An 11,592-nucleotide genomic window follows, 5' to 3' on the forward strand; every position below is an offset into this window, starting at 1 on the left:
AAAAAACCAGACAGTAATTGATTGTTTTCAATGTCTGCTAGATTTAGATTAAGACCGAGATGCTTAATTTTCTCTGGAATGAAAGTAACTGCAGATGCAGGAATGAGCTTTAATAYTTAGGTTGCAATTATTGCTAAGTAGATAAGAGCAAGGGTTAGATGACTCCTGCCACAGAGCCCATTACTCAGTTGAGGCTGTTTTGGGGACAGCTACAGAGCTCAATCTTGGAATCCCTCTGCTGGGAGGAGAGTGCAGCTCTGAATGCCCTGACACCTCCCCCTTGCCCTCACTGCACACTGTGCCATGGCTTTTTCCTCAAGGCTATAAACATTGGTGATTTCTGCCTTGCCTACCTGGACAGGTCTTTATCCTTGTCACTGGGAGAGGGGACACATCTGTCACAAATCGCTTAAAATGTATTTTATCTGGTCTTGGGAAAGGTGAATGGAGMCGCTGATCTCTGTTGGTTGCTTTGAAATMATTTYTAAGAACTGTTAGAATAACTRCCTCTGCACATTCAAAATATTCTTTGAATTCTAAACTTATGRTGCTCAGATGGTTTTGGCTCTGATTTCCTGTGATGGCAAAACAGCTCTGCAGAGAGTCAGGATGGACCCTTGAGTGAATGCAGCTGAATGTTCCCTCTGTGAGGGAGGAGGTGTAAACATGCACCCACATTATCCTCCTGCTGAAGGGCAGCTCTGTGGTGGGAGCTGCATCTGCAGTCATGGCCTTTGCAAAATGGGGCATTTGTGTGAGCATTTGGGAATAAGTGGCTTCAGAAATGTCTGAAGCAGGCCTGTAAGCCAGCAGGATATCAGGCAGTGTCTTCAGCTGTGCTCTGTGTGCTCCTTTCAGGGCTTGTATCCAAAGCAGGGCAGCATTTCTTCCTCCAGCATTTTCTCAGCTCTCCTCTTTCTTCCCTACCAAGTAATTAAAAAAATTACATGCAGTAGTTAACAAGGTGCTTCCTCTTTTCTAAGCTAGCAAATGGATGTAATGTTTAATTGATGCTTCCTGGGGCAGAGTGGAAGGTTGAAACAACATTTTTGGAAATGCTTTTAACACATTTATGTTATCACTGGCAGTGCAYAGACTGGCTGGTTTGAAAACTGCTTGTGAATTGTGTACAACTTGAATTAGACAATAATTTGTACTATCGAATTTAAGATAGTAAGATAGTACAAATTTAACTAATTAAACTAATTTAAATAGCTGTTTTCAAGTTTTGTTTGCAGAAAGGTCRCTCCTGTGAGTCATTGAGCCGTAGGTCATATCTTGGTCTAATCCTGCATCAAGAGTTAGTTCATACAGGATGGTGAAATACTTCAGAGTGGCTTCATTGAGTTTTCACGATCTCAAACACTCAGCCCTAAACAGGGACCTCAGAATTTACACACATGAAATATAAACAAACTTACATTGTTCCATATAAAGTCTTAGTAGATATTCCAAACAATGTATGTACATTTTTTTTAGAAGTATGAAAAAGAAAAAAAAAAAGGAAAAAAACCCCCAGTTATTTCTATTAGAACAATCCAGTTTAGGTTCCAGGTTTTTCAGCATGGAGGGCTTTATTTCTAAGCTGACAGGTTGAGCTCAGGCCAAGGAGCTCTGGAGCAGCTCYTTCTCCTCAGGGGCGGTGTGCGGYCTGCCCGGGCCCAGGCGCTCGCGGTGGTACCGGGCGGTGATGGCAGCGTAGGCACAGCCATAGACAGCGGCCGCCAGCATCATCAGGCACACCACCCCACACACCACGCCCGTGATCACCACCGTGCCGATGGCGTGCCGCAGGCTCACCGGCCGGGCCTTGGCTTTGGGCTCGCAGCTGGCGCGGCCGCCATCGGCCTGTTCACCGTGGTGGCCGTGTTTCGGGGAGCCGCGGGGCTCCCAGCCGTGCTGGTGGCTGCTGGCCATGTGTACATGGGATGTCCTCAGGGGACAGGCACCAAACAGCTCGTAGGGCACTTTGAGAAGGTCCCTGCCCTTCCGAATGCCTGGCGCGGAGCAGATGATGCCGTCGCTTATTCCTCCTGGGGRAAAAAAATAATGGTGTCAATATCTGAGAGTTTCTGAATTAGGTTAATGTAAAATTAACGTCAACCTGGAGTGAATTTATCATCAGTTTCAGCTTCATACTTTTAAAGATTTATAGCTGTGTTTTAAAGGCTTTTGTTCATTTAGGTCAGTGGAGAGGTTATTACACTTCAGATCTCACATAAGGGAACATTTTCAGGAAGTAGTTCATCAGGAATTGGGTTATCTGTGTTTTTATGGATGCAAGTGTATCAAAACATTGGTGTTAGAAAAATAAGAGCTATCACAGACAAAGTATTGTTAACAGCAAATTCAGCTMATTCACAACAGGCTCCACACCACTTTTGTATAAGTAATCAGCAGTTTGGTCACATGCAAGCATCARAGCCTGGTTTAGTAAAATGAAAATTGTCCTACTGTTCCAAATTCTCAGTCTGAACTTACCTCCTGGGAGAAATAAATTAATTTCTTTTTATACTTAATTCCTTTAGAATTAAATCATGTTATCTTTTTCGCAGTACTACTCATGAATATTTTTAAAARCAGGTGTGACCAAAATACTGAGACTACTATTTATAAACTTCACTTTCCCCAATGTGATGCCATTACACATTTCTGTCAGGAAATTGCCAATGAACTGGGTACCTCTTCTGGTTACCAACAAATTAGGAAGTGATATTAGGTATTCTTAAAATATTGGAGAACTACTAAGTGATAATTGACAGGAAAACTAGAACTGTGGATTCYGTAATGCTTGCTCAGTACTGATATCTATCTTGACACAAAGACAGATATGTCATGCAACAGGTGAAAAGCTTTTAAACACTAGGTTGGTTTCTAGCAAAAATATATTGGTAGCATTAAAACAATTGTTTGTGCACAATAATACTTGTTTTATACATAGAAATGTCTCTCACACACATAGAAATATTCATTCACACACTAAAGAACACAGCTCTACCTGCCTGTGGTGTGTGTGCCTCCCTGCTCTTTCTCTGGGCACTAACATGAAGTCCCTCTCTATTCTAGTTTGCCACCTGTGTTTATAAAAGCCCTTCTATCCCAGCCTGTGAATAAGAATATATTTTAGTGTGTTTATTTGAGGAAGGGGCCTATGGTGTGAGGTAAATTTTTAAGGCGTAGAAGTGAAGATCAGTCAGATGCTGGATTTATGTTCTCACGGACAGTAAATGCAATGAGAAAAATCCCTCACCTCGGTATAGAAAACTCTCCAGCCACAGCTTCAGGCCAAAGACATTGCAATTGCATTGCCAGGGATTATCTTTGAAGAGAACCACTTTCAGGTTTGGAAGTGACTCCAGCAGAATTCTTTCCATTTTCTGRAGTTTGTTGTGCTTCACCGAGAGCAATGTTATATTCCCTGTGCGGTTCCCAAATGTCTCAGGCAGACGAACGATGCTGTTGGACGACAAGTCCAGTTCTTTCAGGTGTGGGAGGAAACTGAAAGTCTTGTTTTCTATATAATGGATCAAATKTCTGGTTAGGTTCAAAACCTGTAGATAGCGCAGCTTTTGGAAAGCCCCAGGTGCCACACTCGAGAGAGAATTATTAGACAAGTCTAAGATTTTGAGTAACGGCGTTGCAGTGAATGCGTTTTGGTTGATTCTCCAGATACGGTTGTTCTGCAGCTGCAGTATCTGGATTTCAGGAGGTAAACGGGCAGGAATTTCAGTGAACCCTCTGTTCTTGCAGTCTGCAGTCTTTGAAGCTGTGTTGCAGAGGCATTTCTCGGGGCAGCCACGAGCTGCGTGTGCTAAGGAGATGACGCTCCACACCAAAAGCCAGTTACCTGGACCACAAGCGAAAGAAAATTTAAAATTAATTTAAAATATTTGTCTTTTGGCAATATACAGGCCATAAACACAGCCAGAAGGTGTACAGCTCCATGATAAACATGAATACAGATACCACAGAGTGCATTTCTTTTACAAAAATCAGTAAATTACAGATAGTGTTGAAGTGCTTCTGTAATGGAGAATGAAGATAATGCTACCATGGTCTTAAAATGAAGTACTTCCCATGGCTTTATCTTAAGTGCAAATGGTTTTCAGGAGGATTTGCCATCAGCAGAGCAGTGATGTTTGAAGGGAATGTGAGAGTTTCTAAAAATCTTAAATTGAAATGTCACTCTTTCTATGGTAGTAACAAATTTAAGACCTTGTGTCAGAAGAATTACAAGCAGAACTTTTATTTTTTGTTGGCTTGACTAATATTGCAGCCTAGAAGAACTGAGTCAATGTACCATCAAAAGAATAACAAGTTTTAAATACAGCTATAAAAGCTAGTAGCAGTACTTTTTCAGCAATCCAGATTCTATAAGCTTCTTCTGTTTATGCTTTTTGCTTTAATTCCCTTCTCTGAATGCCAGCTGTACTTCCCAAAGATACAGGTTTCTGCACAATCAACAGACATTTGTCAATAAACTTCTAAAAATATGAATCAGTTGACAGGAGTATTTAGTAATATTTAGTATTTAKAATTATCTGCTGCTCCCTAAATATCTGATGTTCACGTGGTTTTAGCTGAAAAAAATAGAGTTTTTAGCTTTTATAKCTTACTAATAATCTTAAATTTAGAAAAAAAGCACCTTAAAGCTATGCTTATATGCATATAATGAAATTTTAAAAATTCAGATGGTGTTGAATAATTAGATTTTCTTTGACTAAAGAAAGTCAGAATCATGAATCCTTTTGTAACATTGTTTGTGAGATGCCTAAAATAATTTTTATTAGTTAATATTTCAATATACAAAACATTTAGATTTATTGCTACTTGAAACCTTTAGAAAATAAAGTACTTGCTGTTTATTGACTTACAGAGATCAAATGTGAATTACTAACAGGAAATACCATATTAATGTATGATTATAGTATGAAATAGGACAAATGTATAAATTCAAGTCATATTATGAGACTACAGTTTGACCACTATTAGCTACTCTTAATTTTTAATTTATTTTAATGAAATACTTATATTAAAATTATACATAATCTTCTGCAATACTGAATTCTGCATCATGGAGTTCACTTGAAAGAATCCAGCATTCCTGCAAGCAAGGTAAGMGACCCTTTGAGTTCATTACGCTGTYCTGCAACAGTTYGCTCCAGAAACTGAGACACAGCTTCCAGCCTAGAGGTGAAATCAACTCTTGCTTGGCAAGGAAATGCTTCACAAACAGAAAAATTGCATTATTAATTTACTGCAGTATCTCACCTTTCATTCTGCTGTGCTTGCTCCTCCCCTGGCAGAGGTTTCAGTCCAGATTTCTGATGTAGAACGGTAGYAGAAACTGTTTTGTCTTCAAATCTGTAACTGGCTCATCTCGTTTCCTTTTTTGAGGTTTTTTTTAGGTGGTATCTGTGACTTTCGTAAAAAGGTGACTATTTCTATTCAGTCATTCTATCAGCATTTGTTTTTTCCTTAATCACGGTCTTCTCTCTCCCCCCCTTTCTGACTCTCAGAGTCTTACTCTGCCTCTTAATCAGTCAACAAGCTATGCAAACAGTGTCTGTCCATCTCTGACTGGACAGCTGTAATGCACAAACAATGACCTGATAGCCTTGCCTCTTCAATTTATTTAATCTCCATCAAAAGCAAAGCACAAAATAAAGCTGYCTTTTATATATCCAGTATGGCTTCTGAGTTCTGGTGGATTATTAGCCAGGCTGTGTCAATTTTTGCAAGATCTGAACATGGATTTTGATTATCCTGGGCTGTGACTGGAGGCAGTGGAGTGTGTAATATCACTACAAACAGTCCTGTGGGTTGATGACATGGTTTTGACAGTGCCCTTGTTTGCTCTTTTAAGCTTATTCATCTGACATCCATTAGTTGTGCTGACAGGATTTTATTGCAAGGGAATGCAGGACTCGTGGCTCTTTCCATGAAAATGGCACACATCCTGGTACAGTCACCATGAATATTGAAGAAATTAATTTATTCTCAAAGCTATTGGAAAGGTGTGGCAGATGATGTTAAAATTGTACTATCTGTGCTTGCGTGGTGCCTTGACTTGTTTCTTTGTTATTTCTTCAATATAATTCACCCTGTGCCATCTACACCAACAAAAGGATTAATGACTTGTGACTGTGAAGGAACTCAGAGGTGTTGAAAGAAATGAGAGACCTGGGATATAACTGAGTCTTTCCAGGCCATATGATCACTCCATCTGTGAGCTGTCCTATGGAGAGGGACATTGTGCTGTCCTATAATACCTTTTTACCCTATAACCTTGGGTACAAAKTCTGCTTTTAGGTTCTTTTGAAAAGATCACATAAAGCTCATTTTCTAGGTCAAAATTTATATGCTATAGGAGTACCAGAAAAATCAAAGGAGTAATAGAAAAATCAGGTCATAAGGTCCAAACTGCTGTTGAAAGCAGGGTTTTTACCAGAGGTTATCCAGGGTCCTGCAGAGAATTGGATATTTTCCAGTAACAGAGATTCCATCACTCTATGAGACAATGTGTTGCTGTTCTCAGAATCAGTAATTTTTTCTTGCATCCAGTTAGAGTTTTCCTTGGAAAGCYGGCATTCTTCTTATCCAGTCACTATGAATCTTTGTGAAGAAACTAACTCCATCTTCTCCACAGGTACCTTTTGGTTACCCAAAGTCTRTGCTGAGTTCTTTGCCCCGCTGGCTCCCAGGGGAGAGCTGATCCTGTCAGAATCGTGAGCTTTGCTCAATTCTTTCTGACATCAGTCAAGATACCCAAAGGAACAGTGAATTCTTGTGAACAGCGAAGGGGAACGTAGGAAAGCTGTCATTCTGTAAAATAAACATGATTGTTCATCTTGAGGATCACAGGATTACAGCTGAGAGTGGCAGTCCTTACCATCCTTGACATTCTTGATGGATGACACCCTGTCCTGATACTGGGTAAAGCCTGGGATTTAGTGGAGAGGAACACTGCAGATGCAGATAACCTGGTGCCACAGTCATCCTGATTAACCCCAACTTTACAAAAAACAGGAGAGAAGCTTAAAGATCAGCTGCACTATACTTTAAATTAATGTTGGGTTAGTGCAAAAAAGCTTTTCTAACTTTTAGCATGTTAAATTTATTTGCAATTTCTACAACTCGTCTTAAGTAATACCTGTGAATTATTTTAGTGAAGGCAGAAGTGAAAGTAGAAAGGACTGTTATGAAATAGCATCATCCTTAGGAACTGTAGCCTTGTTAGCCGTGGATAGACTTTCAAAGAATGAAGTCAGGTCAGGTACTTGCTTGAGATGACAGTGGCAGCTCTTTTCATGATTTTTGATTATGTTGCAGGAGGCAACAGCCATTACATTACAGTTATGTGATAACACACAGTTAAATGCTCTTTGGTAGCTGAAATTTTGACTTGCAAATTCAAAGGGTTTATTTTTTAAATTATTTCTTCATCTTAACTATTTGGGGACCAGAAGGGTAAAGAAGCTCCCACTGGAGTTTATTTCATCTAACAGTGGGTTTAAAGAATGTCTCTTAACTGCCTCTCCTATCTTAGGTAAATCCTTGTAACTATAAGTGTATTATTTTTAGTGTGTAGCATATTACAGAGATGTTCACAGGACAAGGTCGCTGAAAGTTAAGCACTGTGGGAGGTTCAGTTCCAGCAATAATGCAGAGGTTGTTTTATTTACTTGGAATCATGGTATAAGAAGTTATTACTTTTTAAAAAATCTTCTCYTGGGTCCAGATTTGGAAACATATTATTAAATCTGTCTATTTGCTTTTCATGTAGATGTGGCTATTTTTTCCTTACATTGAGAACTCTGAATGAACATGTTTTGTAAACAGAAGTTCTCCAACCTATAATTCACGTCCTATTCCTATTTATTAGGAATAATACTTTGGTTGTGACAGAGAAGTCTGATGTGGTGAAAATTATAGTTGTKTCACAGGTAGAGATTTGCCAGAAACAGGATAACCATGAAACCTGCTCTCCTCCTGGCCTTTTGAACCGCCAGCAGGATTCTTTTCGGTTGTCTGATGTGGTGCAGCAGCTGTTTTTGCAGCCTCTGAAATTAGCTGGTTCYTTGCTGTAGCAAGGTTTGTTTCCCATTGCAAGGAGCAAGGGAGCCCCATGAGTTAAGATCTGCTCCCCACTGGCTGGGGGGGCAGTTCTGCCTCTGCTGTGCCAGCAAACTCTTTGTTGCAGCAATTGCTGCCATCTGCTTGGAAGGACTTGTGTGTGTAAGAATCATCTCTTCTGCAGAAGAACATTTTGTTAATTAAACTCTAGCAGAAAGGAAACAATTTAAATATTTCAAATATTTAAAARCGACAGGACTTGGATTCCACTGCATTGTGTATGGAGTCCAGGCAGACATGATTACATTCAAAAATGTTCCCAAGACCACAGTAGACAATTCCTATACATATTCTTTATTAGATTTACTTTCCTTATGCTTTTGAGTGGGAAGGAATTAAACCTTAGATACTTTCAGGGAATAGCATGTGCTTTCTCTTTGCTGTATGCATCTCCAGGTTGGTAAAACAGCTACGCTCTTTTTTGAGATCCTAAATGAAACTTTGGGCCATGCACACTCCTCTTCATTTTGGTTCAGGACAAAGATAAAATTCATATTTGTTGGTGAAACAGCCCACACATCTATTATTAAAATTCTTCCCCTTTAACTGGCACTTTAAAAAGTGCATCATGGAGAAAGGTTATGCCCTTTCCCAAAAGTCAGAATTTTGTGCAAGCAAAGGTGAGAGGGCTAAAGAAACCTGGGAGTCCCTCATGATTTGCTGTCTACAGGAGCAGCCCATGAACTCAGGACTCTCTCAGTTTTTTTCCTGGCAGGGCTCTAGGTTTTCAAAAGTTGACAAAATTTAGAGGAAAGCCCTGGATCCTACTTCTGCCTCCTTTTCACAAGAGAAGTGTAAGCCAAAGGATCAAACTAAATTTGGCTCAAGGAAGGTTTATACCTTAAAGATCTGGCCATGTTTTCCAGMGAGGTGGGCTTACGAATTTCTTTAGACCTGCTTTGCTTAGACAGGATAAGAGGGGAGTAATAGCAGCTAGAATTTAATAATATCAAATACTGATTATGACACAGCAAAAGGAGACACCATGATTTCCATAAATTTCTTTGTGTCTGAGTTGTTATGAATTATTTGATAGTGTCCCTTTCAGGTGGGAAGTAATGTTGTCACCCCTAGAAACAAGAAACCAGGCAGAGGGTTGTGATTTCGTACAGAAGAGCCCAGTTTTCTTCTTTCCAGTGGCTAGTTTTGCCTTACTTAGATAACATCTGGTACTTGTTTATACAGTGCCTAATTAATCTATGAAATGCATTGTTGGAAGTTATCCTTGGGCCAGAAGATTAGTAGGATTCATATATAATCTGGAGCCATAGTTACCTCATGGGGCAAAAAAAAAAAATTAGAAGGGATATAAACTTTCACTCTTAAGGCCTTTAATCAACCACTAATGACAGAACTTATGGAGAAAAGCCTTTCCCTGTGGGCAGTTTTTTTCCATAATTATTATTTATGGGAATTTTTACACCTTCCTCTGGCACCTCCAGAAGAGGCCGGTGTTTGAGATGTAATAGTGGACAAGATGAAGTGGACCATGCTGAAATTCACAAGTCACAAATTGTTGTGGTATTATAACTCTTAATATAATGCTGCCAGAAGTTAGTTTGGCTTCTACTCCTCTCCCCATAACTAAAWGAGAAGAAATAAATGAAGGTGAGAAGGGCTTAGCTGGGAAATGCAGACACACCAGCCTTGCAGTGTGCTTTGGTGGGTAGAAAAATTACCAGAATGGATGCAAGGCCTTCAGAATGAGGAGGAGCACAGGRAATAAAGATGCTGGGCCTCTTTACCTTAATTGCAAGTTAGATGAAGTTGCAGCAAGAGGCAGATTAAGTGTCAGCAGAGTATTTGTTCCATCACAAACAGCAGCAGGGGGTGCAGATTCAATTTTCAATCATTTCCTGACTAACGTCAACCACCTGCTATATATGCTGAGMATCCACAGATAGAATTTATCTCCACTAAGAGTAAATTAATGAACTCATTTTGCCATTACTGCAAATAGAAAAAGKTATTGCTTGACATCAAGCTAAGAGAAATGAAAGAAATAAAACAGGCGGGAAAAAACATGCAAAAAAATAAGAACAGGTGTACCCTTCATTTATCTTGACATTTAAATGCTTTTTGCCTGCTCTTAAACATGTTAAAATTGAGACCACTCACTGTTTTTCTAGATAGCTTAGTCTCCATCAAAGTTTTTTTCTAAGCTTTCATTTAGTGRTTTTGTTTCCTTTTTATATTTAATGAGAATTTCTGTTCATGGTCATGGCTCACCCTGGACTCAAACTTAAGACCAGAATATAAATCTCCTGTGCATTCTGAGTGGTTGATTTACTAGGGCAGCTCTTGTAAGTTTTGGAAGGGTTTTTTTGAACAGCATCTGTAAAAGGCCTTTGAAATGTTCACAGTGTATGAAGAAAGATTTTAAAGTGCAGTRAATGTTTCTTAAACTGCTGCTCGCCGATTGTGCTACAAAATAGAACTCTCGCTTCATTGATTCCTTTTGTGCTTTTAAGGCAAACTGCAGAAGTTCAGTAAAACTCAGTGTTAAATGTGGGGAACTCCTCTGTTTATGGGCTCAAAAGGACTCTCTCTCTTTGCCCTAGCAGTCACTTGARCACAGAAACTTGCAGATGCAGGGATGACATTTGCTGCTGTAAAAAGTCAAATGCTTACACCTCTGCAATTCCTGCAACACTTTGGAAATAGCCACAGGAGGCTTTGTTGGCTTTTTTTTTAAAAATTAATTTAGCATGGTAGTAAATAACCTGGCATCAAAATGATGCAGCGGATAAAATGTTAAATTAATAATATTTTTTTATTGAATCATCAGTAGAAATAGACTGATCAGGACTGAGCTGTCAGTAGCTTTGGATTCAAGCTGTGAGGGAACATTTCCCTTCTATGATGTTTTGCTCCAAGAGGAAAGGTAACTGTAACTCCTGAAAGGATCTCAGATGGTGTTATCCTTTTCTCCCTCTCCACTATTTAATCTGTCAGCAGGTTTTAAACACCGAGGATGTTTTTAAAATACCTTTTCTCTCCACAGAATATTTTAAATGAAGTAACAGGATAAGTCATGTACATAGCTAGACTTCTCATCCCTCAAGTTTAGTTGGTTCTGCAGTTTTCAGACATGATGAATCCCTGGGAAACTTAGCCAATATGCRGGATAATGATGCTTCTGTTTAGAATTTGTAAAATAGGCCACTGAGAGAACTTTTGTTTAAAAAAAATAAAAAGAAAATACTCTTTCAGAGGGCATTTTATTAATGAGAATTACAATACTGGAAAATCTGTTATAGATTAGTGAAGAACAGTAACAGTGTATCCAAATGGAACTGGTTGGATAATTAAATTCRTTTAATAGGTCCTGAAATTTAAACCTCTTGATCCCACTGACGTAAACATGGCTCTTAAAAGTCATGGAACTTGATTCTAAAAGTGTAATGTGGGAGAGAAACGCTGGGACGATGATTACGGATTTCAGATACCCTGGGA

At 39.2% G+C, this 11,592-nt stretch overlaps 2 protein-coding genes across 2 annotated transcripts in view; one reads left to right on the forward strand and one right to left on the reverse strand.

Annotated features, from left to right (window-relative positions):
* CACNA2D3 (calcium voltage-gated channel auxiliary subunit alpha2delta 3) overlaps nucleotides 1-11,592 on the forward strand; it is a gene marked incomplete at its 5' end in the record, with an annotated part of 215,312 nt that overhangs the window by 149,574 nt on the left and 54,146 nt on the right. The window lies entirely within an intron of this gene.
* The window catches only part of LRTM1 (leucine rich repeats and transmembrane domains 1), a 19,652-nt gene continuing 9,659 nt past the window's right edge, over nucleotides 1,600-11,592 (reverse strand). The window contains exons 3-4 of the mRNA XM_057373401.1: nucleotides 3,251-3,847; nucleotides 1,600-2,033 (exon numbers count right to left, since the gene is read on the reverse strand). Coding sequence (XP_057229384.1) covers nucleotides 1,600-2,033; nucleotides 3,251-3,847 — 1,031 coding nt within the window. The remainder of the gene's footprint in view (nucleotides 2,034-3,250; nucleotides 3,848-11,592) is intronic.

Source organism: Malurus melanocephalus, unplaced genomic scaffold (genome assembly GCF_030028575.1).
Source record: "Malurus melanocephalus ecotype Western Australia unplaced genomic scaffold, MMel_1.1 scaffold_196, whole genome shotgun sequence".
Classification (NCBI taxonomy): domain Eukaryota; kingdom Metazoa; phylum Chordata; class Aves; order Passeriformes; family Maluridae; genus Malurus; species Malurus melanocephalus.